Genomic DNA, 15482 nt, shown 5'->3' on the forward strand with positions numbered 1-15482 from the left:
AAATTGACCCACTCCTTTAGAGCTTTGGCGTGGGATAAGAACGAGTTTATAAATACTATACAAGAGAGAATATATCAATTGAATGTAATCAAACAGTAATTGAGTACAATCTAAAGTAATCAAAGCAATTGAACAGAAAATCCTGGGTAGTTATTTGCTTACAATTCGATTGTGTTCAATTGATTCAGTGCTCGATTCCTCAATTGACACCGTCTGGCTAATTTCAGTACTATATAAATAGTCGTCAGAAACTGTCTGATGGCATGAATCTGTGGCACAGTGGATAGAGTGTTGAATTCCTGATCAACAGATCTTTGCATTTAACTTAAGGGGTTCGAATCCCTTTGGTTGTGATCTTTCGGGAAATCATTAAACTGTTCAAAATGTAGATGATAACTCACAAAGTCCCAACAAATTAGAAAACCTACGAACTAGAGGCTGAAAGGTACGAAATAGTTCAAATGTAACCTTCATTAATTCTAACTCTTCAAAACACTATACTAAGGCTTAGTGAGCCAAGAACTTCTGCCACTCCCTTTGAGCTTTATCATTCTGACACTGATATTCACAACCTTGATACTTATGAACTAAAATCTTTAGCTACAAAATTCTATTTAAACAAATACAAAGCTAAAGGTGTGTGCGTGCGTGCTAGAGTTTTTGATTATCGGCAGAATGACATTGCGTCTAGTGAAGGGTCTCACAAGTTTGATAGACCCCAAAATTGATGAAATTGATAAAATTTTGTCTGCAATTTCAGAACATTAAACTGCACATTTGGGCCTGAAAATAATCTTAAGCTTCAGATTTGATCAGGTCTGCCAAATTTTTCCATTACTAGGATGTTTAAGAAAACTCATTAGGATTACTCCTTTTCCAGAGTCAAAAATTTCAACTATCTGACAGGTCAATAGTTATAACTTTTTAAAAAGTTTTGAACAGCTTAGCCTTTATAAGCCTACGACTGCACTCTTTCGATAGCTATCTACCCAAAGGTAGGGGAGGGTGCCACTCTTTCTCCCTGGATTGCTCCACTTACCCTTGATCCTTCTCTTAATTGCTGAGCATCAAGCAGAGAGGCACCGTTTTAGGAATCTTTGGTATGGCCAGACTGAGGGTTGAACCCACAATCGCACCATAGCCGGATGCCCTACCACTGCACTACGGTCGCTTTGTATTATGACGTTTTTTTGGATGATAGATCAAGTGATTTTTATTGCAATTCAAATCAAGAAAGAATGTATTCCATGATAACGGTGAGTTGTCTTAACACCTGTTTACACTTTCATTTCACTATTTATGTTTTAGGGTACTCGATCAACTACAGGTTTACGTTCTTCTTTTTTTCAGGTATATATTGACTTTGGTATAGTCAACACAATCACCAAAACAAATCAATGAAAGAATATATGGAAAGTACTCAATGCAATTAAAAGTGAGTTTAATTAAAAAAAGTTAGTCTTTTTTTAAATTTATTGTTTATAATTAGATCAATGTTACTTGTTAATGAAATGTTGGTAAGGATGTGTATTATATGTGTAGTGATAGGGTAACTTACGTGAAATGGAAACATAGGGAGATTTCTAACCTCATCCCTCCCAGGTAGGTTTGCAGTAGGTTTTCACTAAAAAACCTTCTAGTCTTATCATTTTTTTGAGATTTGATATTACTCTCAAGATACTCTTTTTACTTTCGAGCCATCATATTGATATTACATTTACTTTCACGTTTGTTGTCTCTATTACCTTTTCGATGCATCGACTGTCATCACAGTCATAATAACCCATTGTGGCAACTGTTACACAAGAACAATTATCTTGAAAGTCCAAACTTTGAAAATTTGACCTTTTCTGCATCATTAGACAATGGCATTTTGATTTTTTTGTTATGTTTCAGTGTGTTTAATTCGGTTTTTGAACATCTCCCCAGTAAACATATTTTATAAGCTACAGACAGATTTTTTTAGATTATTTAAAAATACGCATATAAATTTGACATTTTCAGATCATGTTTCCGTTGAGATAGCTTGAAAAGTGATAAGTCAATCTAAACATGAACTATTGTTGTTGTTTTTGTTGGCCTGTCTGAAAGTGACGTCAGAATCATGTAACATTTCAATTGCTTGTTACTTCCTTCCACTGAGATATGAAAATGAATTTTGAGAACTCAATGGAAATTCATTTGAAATTAAAATTCGTTAGAGATTTTAAATGCAGAACGGTCTGGAGGAAAGTGATTCGGTGCTGGCGATTTTTAGTTTTGTAGTTTTGGCCGATCGTGATATTTTGACTTGACACCAAAGTTTTGGATGAATCAGAAGAGCTTATCGTTCTACATCTGCAATTTGAGCTTTACTAATCATAAGAGTTGTTGCTGGTGATGAGATATACCTGTCAATCTTGTTCTCGCCTTATCTGTTGATGGTTATTAGAAAGAAATATTCATATATCAAGTCAAGCAAGTTATACAAGACTGTCGAACTTAGTGTTTTAAGAGTACAACATCTCCGAAGGTAAAAAGATAGCTCTAAATTTCCTATTTAGTGTCTTGAAGAAAAATCAGAGTGTTAGAGGTTTATTAAAAAATGTTGCGATTGATAAACGATGTGTAAAGTTGTTGTTTACTTTAAGATTGAATATGACCTTTTTATTTACAAATTGATAAATTGGTCATGAAAGGAGTGAAAAGGGAGAGAGAAGATAAGTAAACGATTACACAAAAGTATTAACTTGTCAACATGAGCTTTCAACGGCCGCTGGAATGTCAACATTGGAGATCTCGTCATCACCATTGGAGTAGTAAAAGATAAGACCATCAGATTTAGTTGTTCGCACATGGTGGTCTTGCAAAGTCACATGTTTCGTCTTTTTTTGATCAAAATGAACCGGTGTAAACCTAAGTTTGCTTACATTTTGTTATGGATCATAGCGTGAGGAGCTCTATCAGCGTAGAAGTTGTTGCTTAATCTTGCGAGGATTACACCTGAAGTTGGAACACTACACTACTGAACACCACTGAACACCACGACCAGATGGAGAAAACCTATTTGAATGGTGTTCTACATTTGAAGAGCTTTTCGGTTTGTTATGAAAAGTAAATTACGTGGTAGGGGCAAGTTGCGAAGCAAGAAGATTAGTTGTTTATAGATAAAAGATATTATATATGTCACGTGATTCAACACCCGATGACCTTCGTTTGTTATCCATATAATGAGTCAGGACCAAAAGTATTGCCTTGTTTTTCTAACTTAGTTCCTTAATACAAAAGATTTAAAGTTTGATCATGTTTGTTTTGAAATGACATATCTTATTTGTACGGTCTACTTTAATATCAGTCTTGCTTCCTTACACATCGGAAATCTCTGAAAAGGTCTTATATCATCATCGTTGATGTGTTGTAGAGGTCAAAGTTTTGTCATTTTTTACTTGTTTCGGAATTCAAAGTAAAAAGAATGAAATAAAGTAAAATTCAACTTGTCGTCAAACTGTATTTAATAGAATAATTATACCATCATTGCAATACTTTGTGTATTGTTTTAAAAGGCTTTGGTATGCTGATATCTTCCTTGTGTTATGGAAGTCTGAAATCATTTTTGTTGAAGCGTTTTTGAGATTGTTTTGTCCAGTATGATATCAGGAAAGAACTGAACTGATTACTTTGAGTAGACATGTCAGTTTGATGCATAGCCTCCAGAATTTGTTATCAGTTTTGAAAGTAATCTTTGACCAAGTTCCTCCCTATTTCACCATTGTGTATTTAGACAATGGAAGTTATATAATGTTCGTTCATCAAGTGATTTACCTCAGCTCATGCTTCAGTAAGGTAGCTTGTATCAGAGAAGTTTAAAATGTTGAAAACATAGTTCTCTGCTAAGAAATTAAGGTAATGAACCTGTGAGATAATTTTGATCGATTCACTGAATCCTCAACTTCTATCAGTAGAAATCTGAATCATAAAATATTGAAAAAAAATCAATGATGAAGTACCACTTTGCAGTTTGTTTGTTTTTGTTTATGGTGAATTGCATCATGGGTAGTAAACACCCAAACATTATTATGATTGTGGCTGATGATCTTGTGAGTGTTCTCTTCTGATCTTGCTTTGTTAAGAAATTTACCCAATAGAGGCTGCATAGTGTCCTCCCCCCCCCCCTTTATAAAGGGGGGGGGGGATTCTGATTTTGGCCCTATTTTTAAAGTATGGGGGAAAATGAAAAATTTGAAATTTGCTTGGGGAAAATAAAGAGGGGGGAAAACCATAAATTTAGGAAATTTTGACTGGGGGAACTTCACTGATCTCAAGGTTATCTTATTGCAAAACCCGTTTAAGCAATAAAATCAACCAACCTTTTTAAATAAACCAACTTTTCAATACAATTTCATTTTCCCAGCACTTTCAAGGCTATATTTTCAAGCTTTCCCAAAATTTCAAATTTGATTTAAGGCATTTTTATGTTAACCATATGGGGGAACCGCAAAATCTTCAAATAGCTGGGGAAATTCAAAAAAGAGGGGGGAACCGAAAAATTTTGAAATATGGTGGGGGAAAGAAAAGAGGGGGGAATGGAGAAAAAATTGGATTTTTAGTGGGGGGAACCAACCCAGGAGGACACTATGGGCTGAAATACTCCGGGTGGGAAATTTCTCAAATGGAGGCCAGGATGTTAAAGGGATAACCAAGCTATTTTTCTTGTTTATATATATGTTGTAGAACGATAGTGTATGCGAGCTTTCAGAATTGTACCCTCTCTGTGACACATCTGAAAATGAAAATAACTGGAAGCGGTTGAAATAGGGATGTTCTGGAGGATCCAAAACTTAATAAAGTGATATGTTCTTGAAGCCATAACTTCGTCTTTGTAGTTTATTTATAAAAGCTTGTAATCTGATGGACGGTAAATCCTTTAAGCTATCTTAAGCCTCTAATGACGTTTATATTATGTGGAATTAAGACCACTTAAACCATTTTAAGTTCCAATAACATTTGGAAAACATGGAGCTAAAACAAATATAAATCTAATCTGGTGTTTTAGTGTGAATCTCGTTTAATCGTATAGACCACCCATTTGACAAACGTACATGACATTTCGCTACAAAAAGTATATTTTTAAATGCTTCCATTTAAAAGTAATACGAATACGATAAATTGAAAACAATTGCAATATGACCTTAGAAAGGATAAACAAATTTAAAGACCTCAAATGTTTATAAATTTCAATGAGATTGCGCAATCAAATGTTATCGTGTTCTCTGTTTCCCTCTAATACGGAAACTCAACTTGAGTCAATGTTAGTACTAAGAACCCAATTAAGTTTGGAACGTAGCGTGCTTCCAATAACCGAATATCAAACAGTTAGCTGCACTGGTGATGGATAACATTGCCAACATAACGCATTTCTATTACTTTTGATTTATCTCGGTTCATTCTTTTTTCAATATTCGATCATGTTCGATCTTTCTTTCCAGGGTTTCAACGATGTCAGCTTCCATGGTTGTCCACAGATACCAACACCCAATCTCGACCTCCTGGCAAACAAAGGAATCATACTCAATAATTACTACGTTCTCCCAAACTGTTCACCCACCCGTAGTGCTTTGCTGACCGGACGGTACCCTATCAATACGGGTATGTGTTCAGTTTGCATTTTAACTTTTATTTTCAAATGAATACTTTCTAATTCATTTTGAAAATGTTGCTTTCGTTCTTTGTCAGGACCTGGATCTCATACGATGCCAGTGAAGTGGCACTGAATGGGTTTAGAAGAAGATTTATTTTAACACACAAGTGTTGTATACAAAACGCATAAATTTTGAGTGGAAAAGTGGCCCTTACGTTAGAGAGACTTTAACAATTTTTTGTCTCGAATTCCTAAAGATTGTGAATTTTCCGACCCTTATAGAGACTACTTTGAAATTTTCTGATTTTTGTAATCCTTAGAGAGACTTTAGAGGGTGAAATAACCGACCTTTATCGGCCGCACATACCCAGCACCCATTTTTACCTAAGTACCAAAGTACCTAAGGCCCAATCTTTAACGCAATGTCCAAAAGTTTAAAGTGGAAAAAAGGTACCGTCGAAAAATATTTTAATTTTTTTATTTTTCTATTCTAGGTATGCAATCGGGTACGATATACGGTGCAAATGCATGGGGCGTTGGATTGAAAGAAAAGTTGTTACCACAGTATCTAAAGAAAGCTGGTTATAAAACCCATGCCGTTGGAAAGGTAATACATTATTATTTCGAAATGAATCATTTTTCTATTTCTGCTATAATTCTTGTGGGTCTTGTCATAGAAATATGAAATACTTACTTTAGGATACATTAAACTGTGCTCCTGGCCTTTGACTAAGGTTTTGAAAAATACCTTAAAGAAGTATTCACCAGAAATTTTCCAAGCAATTGTTTTAGAGTAAAAGTTTGCAGAATTATAGACTGTAGAGAATAGGGGTACAAAAATGACTTTATTTAGATTATGTATTCAACGCATTTTCTTTCTATCATTTTCTTTTAATAGCAAAAACAAAAGAAAGAAAACTTTGCCCACACCGCACTAGTACAAAATTTGAAAAATAAATTATTTGGATAATTTTGCTTTGTCAGCATAAGAGAGGAGCCTGTTTTAAAAATGTCTTGAATCAAATTGTTAATCGATCACCTGCATTCTTCGTTTTCATGTAGTGGCATCTTGGGTTCGCATACAAAGAGTACACACCCACACACCGAGGTTTTGACACGTTCTTTGGTTTCTACGGTGGACAAGGTGATTATTGGGATCATTCCTTCGCTTCCAACGGTTATTGGGGATTAGATTTACATCGAGATACTCCTGAAAGGAGCGAGGTAATTATTTTATTTAATGTTTTGTTTATAAGTTGTCTAAATGCGAATAAGTCTATTTAAAAAAAAAGAAAAAAGGGATTTTTGTCATGTGACAGGAGATTGATTTTGGACTATTTTGATTAAACATTAATTTGGAAATCCTTAGCAACATATTTACTTATTATTTACAACAATGGTTACAGTACAACAAAATCTTTTTACAATTTTTTTCTTGAAATTTATTAATTTCGCATAGCGAAAGTATTACGATAGCCTTTCGCGGCGGTGTAATAAAAAAATTAGAAAACGAAAGTACTTGATACGGTGGACGAACTCACTAAAATCAATTTACAAATTACACGCTCGTATAACCACGGACGATTTTCGCAGGTTTTTTTGGATTACGTCATATATCTTTGTGTCTTTAGCTTCATAGTTTTGATTTTTTCTTTATTTTCTTATAAGCATATACTTTATAAGAATCAATCAATAACTCTTGATAGACGGTGATATACCTTTCGGTAATTAGTTCTTACAAAGTAAACAAGGGGTGGCGTACAATATGAGCATATTCATTTTTCTTATAAGCATTTACTTTATAAGAATCAAATCAATAACTCTTGATAGACGGTGATATACCTTTCGGTAATTAGTTCTTACAAAGTAAACAAGGGATGGCGTGCAATATGAGCATATTTATTTTTCTTATAAGAATATATTTTATAAGAGTTCTTAGAAATTGTTGTTCTTGAAAAATTGTTTCATCAAGGCTCTACTTTACGTAGATTTCAGATTAGCTTCAATCTCTACTTCTTGTTTTTCCCATGCAGTTCAAATTCTAGGCGAAATTTTCGACTTCAAGTCGTCTTGTTTATTTTATTTTTAGCCTGTTTGGGACCAATGGGGAAATTACAGTTCCAAAATGTTTTCGATCGAAGCAGTAGACAGAATCAAAGAACACAACAAAAAAGATCCTCTCTTCATGTACCTCTCATATCAAGGAGTACACAGCGCAAACCTTATTGAAGATCCTCTGCAAGCACCACAGAAGTGGATCAATAAGTTTCGTCACATCAAAAATCAAGGACGCAGGAAATATGCTGCAATGGTTGCCGCAATGGATGACGGGATCGGAAAAGTAAGCTGTTTGAGTTTTTATTTGATGAAATCTCGCACATGTTTCGCCCAACCATCAAGCTCTTGTCAAAGCTTAACGTTTCCCATTCTCTTGGTAATGTAACGCAGTCGAGGATTACACCCGAAGGCTCCTTTTTCTTTAGCTGTCTACCCAAAGGTAGAATTTCTTTGCTCGCCATTGACCCTCCTCTTTAATGGCTAGACATCAACCAATAAGGCATCAAGTACCATTTTGAGATCTTTGGTATGACTGGGGGAGGGGGCGAACCCACAACAAACCTTGAGCAGACTGATGCTCTACCTCCATGCTACGGCTTCTAAGTAATTCTGCCCATTCTTCTTTGTGTAGGTGTATCGTGTTTTGAAGCGAAGAAACATGCTAGACAATTCCATCATCATTTTCACATCAGACAACGGTGGCCCTGCAAATGGATTGAACATGAATTGGGCCACCAACTTTCCTTTGAGAGGTGCAAAAACGACTGTCTTTGAAGGTTAGTTTTATTAACCACACTCCCTGCACTAGCTTATAAAAAACTATCTGAAAAGATCTTACGGGTCTCAAATATGTTTAATAAGATACCAGAACATAGTTCTGGTTAACTTTGAAAAATGAAATTAATTCTAGCATCGAGCTGTAATTTTAAATTTCGCCAAAAAGTAGACGATTGATTAATGTAGAGCTTAGAGAACTAAAGTAGTACATGATAGAGGAATTGCATCTAAGCTCATATTCTGAATTTTTTTTTTGGAATATCTTCCTTGATATGTGAACTTGCATCCGTTTTTTATTTGAAATCAATTCAACCATTTACTGACGACTGGCGAGCTTTTGAAGAAAGGTCCCTGACATGATTTGAATCCCGAATAGGGGAATTTCCCATAGTCACGTGACAACTGAGCTCATATTCTGAATTTTTTTTATTGGGATTTATTCCTTAGTATTTGTGCTTGCATCCGTTTTTTATTTCAAGTTAATATCTTTTTTCGTTAAGTTTTTATTGAGCTTTTTCGAATCCCGAATGCGAATCCCGAATCCCGAATACCGAATACCGAATACCTAAACTCCAGCGAATCTACCCAATTCAATCTCATCTCAAACATGTTAACTGACTGTAATAGACTCTTTAAAAGTTTTTACATTATTTTCTCTTGTTTACATTATCAGGAGGGGTGCGTGCTGCTGGTTTCGTGTACAGTCCCTTACTAAAAGACTCGCGTGTGTCCAACGATCTTATGCACGCTACTGATTGGCTGCCTACACTCTTGAATCTGATTGGTGAAAAAGATCAATTACGTAATAAAAAACTGGATGGGTTCAATATGTGGAAGACGTTCCAAAGAAATGAAGCGTCACCGAGAACTGAAGTATTGATTAACATTGATCCGCTGGTCTACAAGAATGCTGCTCTCAGAATCGGTGATTGGAAGATTGTAAATCAAAGTAAGGCTCGAATATTCTAAATCTCGATTTTATAAGAAATGTCAGAAATGGTGGTATCTTTCAAAAACAAGATTCTAGTTAAAAAATCTACTTTTGAATGAGCTGATGCCGCCCTCAGGATGGAAATTCTTGGAAAATTGAATCAGAGAAAAGATTAGGCTTTCCATTAAATTTCCATACAGCGGGTTGGACGAATCTTTAGTAAAATGGAAAATACTCTTTTAGACCCCTTGGAAATGTTTGCCCCCCATGTATTGATGCAAAATGGAATGGCCCATTTTATCTACTGTATTAATATCAATTTTATTTTGTTTTTAGGTCGTTTCTACGATGGTTGGTATCAACCGCCTGGTCTAAAGCGTATGCAAAAGAAACACATCGCTAAACAACAAATCAAAAGTAATCTTGCTGTCCCGAACTTATCTTCATTCTGGGTCGGTAAGGCCGAAGCACGGATTAAATGTGGGCCAATACCCAAAAATATCCCACACTGTGGAGGCAAACGTTATAAACCATGTTTGTTTAATTTGAAAGATGACCCTTGTGAGTATCGAGATTTATCGGAAACTTTCCCAATAATTTACGAGATCATGTTACGAAGGTTGGGTGAATATCGTAAAAAGATGGCGAAACCACGAATGGTGACATTCAGGGACCCAAAAGCAAATCCTAAGAAATGGAAAGGGGTATGGACCCCCTGGAAAATCCATCCCAGTCAAAAGAAGAGAGAGAAAGAGCAGAATCAAGGATCGCTTTTGAATTTGTTTGGACGATTCCCTTATTCACTAACCTGCCAATTTGAAAGAAAATGATCCTTGTTTGATATATTGTAAAAGTCGAAGAAGTCTGGTGAAAAAGGTTTGGATTGTGGAGTGTTGAGCACTCGAAACCCAACAGGAGTTTTCGTTGTTCGAGTTTAAAACAAAGATGCAGCTCTGGACACCTGAACATATTTCTGTATAAATGAAACACATAAGAGTTTGATTACTGCAAACATTCATTTTTGGAATTATTAAAATGCATGCACTTTGAATGAAAATGAAAAAAAAACACGATAATTTAAATGACACCAACTCGCTTTCCTTAACTTCAAAATTTCAAATATTTGTTGATGTCAAATGCGCGTACTAAGTTTCTTACGTGCGTCCACACCCCAACTATGAAAAAGTTGTCACTCTCGATTTAGTTAGTTAGGTAAAGAAAACAGAAAGAAAAAGGGTGACATGGGTCGCGGCAGAACCGTAAAATTCTCGCGATCTTATATGTCAGTGTGTGACACTTAAAGGGTGAATCGTTTCAGGTACTGTTCCCACACTGTCTGTTTGATACTACAAGTCCCTCGTGTCTTTAGTGGAGAATTATGGTACTTATGACTTGACTTATATTAGCCAATGAGAAAAAAGTCATTCGACAATAGACCTTTTCATAATTTACGTCACGGACATCACTTGCCTCGTTTTGAAATTATTGCCATGGTGAATAACTCCAAGCAGATTTTATTAAAACTACTTTCTATTCATAAAAAAATCATTTAATGTCTCAAGGAACATAATCACCATGGAAATTGTTTAAATAAGAGGCGAGTGATGTTCGTGACGTAATTTATGAACAGGTCTATTCCTTCGTCAAAAATGAAATTGAACGAAAGTTTTAGTGCATTAATGACATTAATGGTCTGACATTCTCCTGTTAATCCGGAGCACTTTTGATATCAGACGATTTAAGGTCCTTGTTTTGATTGCTTGGTTTCAGCACCACTCTTCACTTCATTTGTCATACTTTAAATCTCATCTTTCATCTACATATACCATTACATACCCCTTTCATGTTTCCTCTGATTTCGTCATCGTTTGAAAAATAGTTTAATCATGTTCCCAATAGACTTACAAAAGATTATTACTCTCGTTTTACGCTTTCTCTAAATTGGTCTTTAATAACTTTATCGAAATTCAAGGATAGAAACGACACGATTTTTTAACTTCAAGATGGGCCATTCTTTTCGTGTCTTCTGATTTGGGTATTTTAGAAAGCAACTTATCTATTACGCCCTTCCCATATAAACCTGCTTCCTATGAGATAAATTTTGTATTTTAAAATTGTTCTACTTTTCTCTGATTCCTATAATGATGTCAAGAAAATTACCACGATGGGTAGAGGTGAAATGAAATGGATTTAATTTTTCAGGGCACAGAAAGAAAAACTAAAATTAAAACAACATGCCTGGTGTACGAAGGAAGAAGTCGCGCAGAAATGCCGTCATCAAAAACCTCAAAGGAATGAGAAAACGCAAGAAGTTGGTCGACCCGTCTATCGGAGAGTAAGTCGCAACTTGTTAATAAGCACCTGGTCATGATTTTCTGTTTATTTTTCTCTAAAAAGGGGCTTGATTTAGTGGTGTGGATTTGCTGCATCCTCAAGCAAAGGAAAAATAGAGTCTGTCATACATATTACGCCGGGTCAATTATCAGCGCTATCCCGTCTATCAAAGCTAAAAGTGTTCCCTGGGGCAGCCATGGTGTGCACTGTAGGGTAGGTTGGGTGGTTTTCTGTAACAAAATCTTTCTTCTTCTTTTCATCCAGTGAAACACTGAAGAAGCATTGGGATAAATCGAAAACATTGAAACAAAACATGAAACATTTAGGACTCGCCTTCAACTCTAATAAATCAAACACTTCTGGAATGAGCAAAAGGAAGAAAATCACCAAAAAAGGCGTAAGGCGAAAACCTTTTCTTCTTTATAACATATGCTGCAAAAATTAATATCTCTCCACATCTCTCAAGCAAACATACTTGGCCTGATGGCATCGTTATTACTCAATTTTGAGAACGCCATCGAACTTATTTTCAGCCTTTTTTCTTAGTTCAGTTCACATAAGATAATTAATAGTCATTTGATCTAGCGTTGGAACATTTTTGACATCCCAAAAAGTTTTCCCTGTGTGACAATTTGCGTCCATTGTTTTCTCGTTAGATGCTGACGCAAAATTTGTTGGATGATAATGGTATGGTATTGGACGTTGTAGAAGAACCAATCAATAGCGCTGTCATTGATGGTAGGATTCAAATGTTCGACATTTGGAACTAGGACCCTCCCCCCCTGTTTATTAATTTTTGAAATTTCAATGACCTTGTATATTTTGACTCTCACCCGCTCGTTTATTAGATGACCTGGAGAATAAAGAGGGTAAATAAATGAATTTTTAAAGGAAATAGCGTTCTCAAAAGGTATTGTCATCTTAAAATTCCCAACAACTGATCATTTACAACGTCCACCGTTTTGTACCGTAAAGTTTTCTGGGAGATTCTTTAGATCAAGATGATACCATTCTTTTCAAAATTGTGAAATAAGAATTAATCCACCATAACAAAGTATTCCACTTTTTTTATAGAATTTTCAAAGCAAGCAGCAAATGGAAAGAAAACTGAACGGCATATTTCGCCTGGTGAAGCAAAATTTTTTATGGAGCTCATACAAAAACATTCCACGAACTATAAGGTATAACGAGCAATAAACGTTTCAGCTCCATGAAAAGGATAAAATATCAAGTAAACCAGGGTGGGCGACAAATTTTTTTAGGGGTGTCTATGAAAAGCAAAGATAGTCGATGCTCTCTAATTCAATTTTCAAGGGGAATGGATTACTATTGTCGTATATTCCCTGCTTGGATACACGTAGTTCTATGGTGCTTTTTGAAAATGTGTTCGAAATATGAAAGCTGGAAAATAGATCAGTTCATAAAGTTTGACTTATAGAGCTTCCTTCTTAGAGATTAAGCTTACCTTAAGATAAAGAAAGAAGAAATCTTTTCCTCCCAATTTAATATCTTCTTAATATTATTCCTTAATTTACATCCATTGCCATAATCATATCTTATATTCTTATATCTCTTCTAATTTACAGTTCTATGTCCATCCTAAGATGGGTAAAACTACACTACTACTGTTACAATTCTTGATATAATTCCAAAAAACCTCAGTTTGAATACATTTTAGCTTATTTATAAGTTCTGTTAATTAATATTACAATAAGTGTAGATAATAGTTATTGTTCGTGCTAGGTGTGTGTTTGGATCGGATTGGTTTGTAATTGGTTGATATTCTCAAAATAGGGTGCGGTTGTGATAGAATTTTGGCTCTCAGGAGTTCGCAGGTGATTTCCTTGAGTGGGTATTAATGATGATGAGTTTGTTTTAGAATGGGCTCTTCCAGAAAAAATCCGTTCATGGGGGTGGAGGATGAATTGTCCAGGGGTATTGAAAAAATACCAAAAAATTGCAATGTCCAGGGGGTAAATTCCAATGTCCAGGGGTAATTTTTTGTGTCCACGGGGTTGATTTGATGTTTGTCCAGGGGTATAACCCGTGTCCAGGGGGTTAAAAATCAAAATGTCCACCCCCCACCCATGAACGGATTTTTTCTGGAAGAGCCCAATTAAAACAATCTGTTGTTGTCCCTCCTTCTTTAAGGTACTTTGCAATAGAAATGTGATCAGTTTGTTTTCTTGATCAATGATGATTAGGTATTGATTGGTGATAATTAGATAAGGTACTTTTCAATAGAAATTAGGTAATCATCTTTTTCAGTATCAGTCCTTTTACACGACACTATCGAATGGTAGAAGGTCGTTTTGAGAGTTTGTTGTTGACGGAGGCCTTCAAAATATTAGAATACCGGAGCTTATCGAATAGTAGAAGAAGAATTTGTAACGTAAACTGTATAAAGGAAACCCTCATGATTCACGCGCCTCCGCGAAAAAATGAGGGCGCGTCAGGCGCGTGATTCAGCAAGCTCGATTCAAGGAATTTTCTCCTTCTTTTTAATGGAAACCACAGTAGTAAACAGTTAGTGTAACATATTTTCTGATAAATTTTCTGAGAACGCCTGGGTGAAACAATTTTTGTTGTTGTTTATTTGTTTATTGTTTTACGTTAGCCATCCCTCCTCCTCTAACTTCACATTTCTTCCACTCTCGTTTCAGGCGATGGCCAGAGACAAACGAAACACGTACCAACACACACCCAAACAACTTCAAAGAAAATGTGAAGGACTTTTGACATCTAGTTTGTTGCCTAAGTATAAAGAAATGTATCCAGGAATTTTACCCGATGACGTCACTACTGAAGAAATGGATGAGTCATAAACCTTTAAAATAAATATTGCGGTGGCGTGGAGCTTGTTGTAGATATGAAAACGACTCTGAAAATCGAGAGTGAAGGCAAATTAATCTCATCGATAGACTTGGTTTCATTTTTGTCACGTTGAAAATATTACGCATGATAGGGTGAATGTCTTTGTTGAAGCTCTGAGTGTTGTTAGTTTATCATTCCTTCGTGCAATATACTACAACGATACTCATCGATCATTGGGGATATTTTGAGAAAATTCTGTGCCATTAGTCATGGCCGTTGCTACTACAAGCCAATCATGGTTCGAATATTTTTATGTCACATATTTTTAAAACATATTTTTATTTGGATCTTTTGGCTGTGAAACAAAGGGATTTGAAATAAATCAGAAGTTGCGCAATCTTTGGTAGTGATTTGACCTTCAAGGGAGAAGTCTAGGGTTTTACAAATTTAATCGAACCAATCGAAAGTTGACCCGGAACTGATATCGCCGATTTCGATCTTTTTTTAACCCTTTGACTCCGCTGTCGACCGCTGTTTTTGACTCTACAGCGCGCAGTGGTTTTTCATAAAAAGTCACCTTTTACGCAAACCGGTATAACTTTTAAACAAATCAACTTCAGCTAAAAAGTTATATATCTTTGAAAAGGAAAATTTATCTGCTTTCTTCTGAGCCATAACATAACTCCTATACTGCATTTTATCTCAGTCAAAGTTTCAAAAGGTTCAACACTACATTTTACGACACCGAAAAAAAGTGCAAAATATGGGCCAATGAAAATCTATTTTTTCAAAAGCTATTTTAGTGAAAAACAAATAAAAAACTTACAGAACAGCAGTAGAAGACATTGATGTGTTGAAGGATAAAAAAATTCTGCACTAAAACTGCCAAAATACTTCAAGAAATCTCAAATCCTTACCTCTAACTTTCATAACAGTCATTTCACCGCCTCC

General features: G+C 35.5%; 2 protein-coding genes across 3 annotated transcripts; both read left to right on the forward strand.

The window, feature by feature from the left end:
• The first annotated feature begins 1354 nt into the window (after nt 1–1354).
• On the forward strand, nt 1355–10465 carry LOC136798582 (arylsulfatase B-like). 2 transcript variants are annotated; one of them, XM_067055217.1, is made up of 8 exons: nt 1355–1435; nt 5466–5625; nt 6112–6224; nt 6680–6841; nt 7707–7958; nt 8307–8451; nt 9126–9401; nt 9720–10465. In XM_067055217.1, the coding sequence occupies exons 1-8, from the start codon at nt 1424–1426 to the stop codon at nt 10211–10213; spliced, it is 1614 nt and encodes a 537-aa protein (XP_066911318.1). In that variant the 5' UTR covers nt 1355–1423; the 3' UTR covers nt 10214–10465. The 2 variants fall into 2 exon arrangements, with proteins under 2 accessions (XP_066911318.1, XP_066911317.1); XM_067055216.1 differs by lacking the exon at nt 1355–1435 and adding an exon at nt 3827–4076.
• A 1113-nt stretch (nt 10466–11578) lies between these two features.
• LOC136798583 (nucleolar protein 16-like) lies at nt 11579–14919 on the forward strand. Its single transcript, XM_067055218.1, has 5 exons — nt 11579–11718; nt 11982–12114; nt 12374–12455; nt 12792–12898; nt 14381–14919. Exons 1-5 carry the CDS (start codon nt 11618–11620, stop codon nt 14540–14542), a joined length of 585 nt encoding a protein of 194 aa, XP_066911319.1. The 5' UTR covers nt 11579–11617; the 3' UTR covers nt 14543–14919.
• The last annotated feature ends 563 nt before the right edge of the window (nt 14920–15482 follow it).

The sequence above is a fragment of the Clytia hemisphaerica genome, unplaced genomic scaffold (assembly GCF_902728285.1).
Source record: "Clytia hemisphaerica strain Z4C2 unplaced genomic scaffold, Clytia hemisphaerica genome assembly, whole genome shotgun sequence".
In the NCBI taxonomy this organism is placed as follows: domain Eukaryota; kingdom Metazoa; phylum Cnidaria; class Hydrozoa; order Leptothecata; family Clytiidae; genus Clytia; species Clytia hemisphaerica.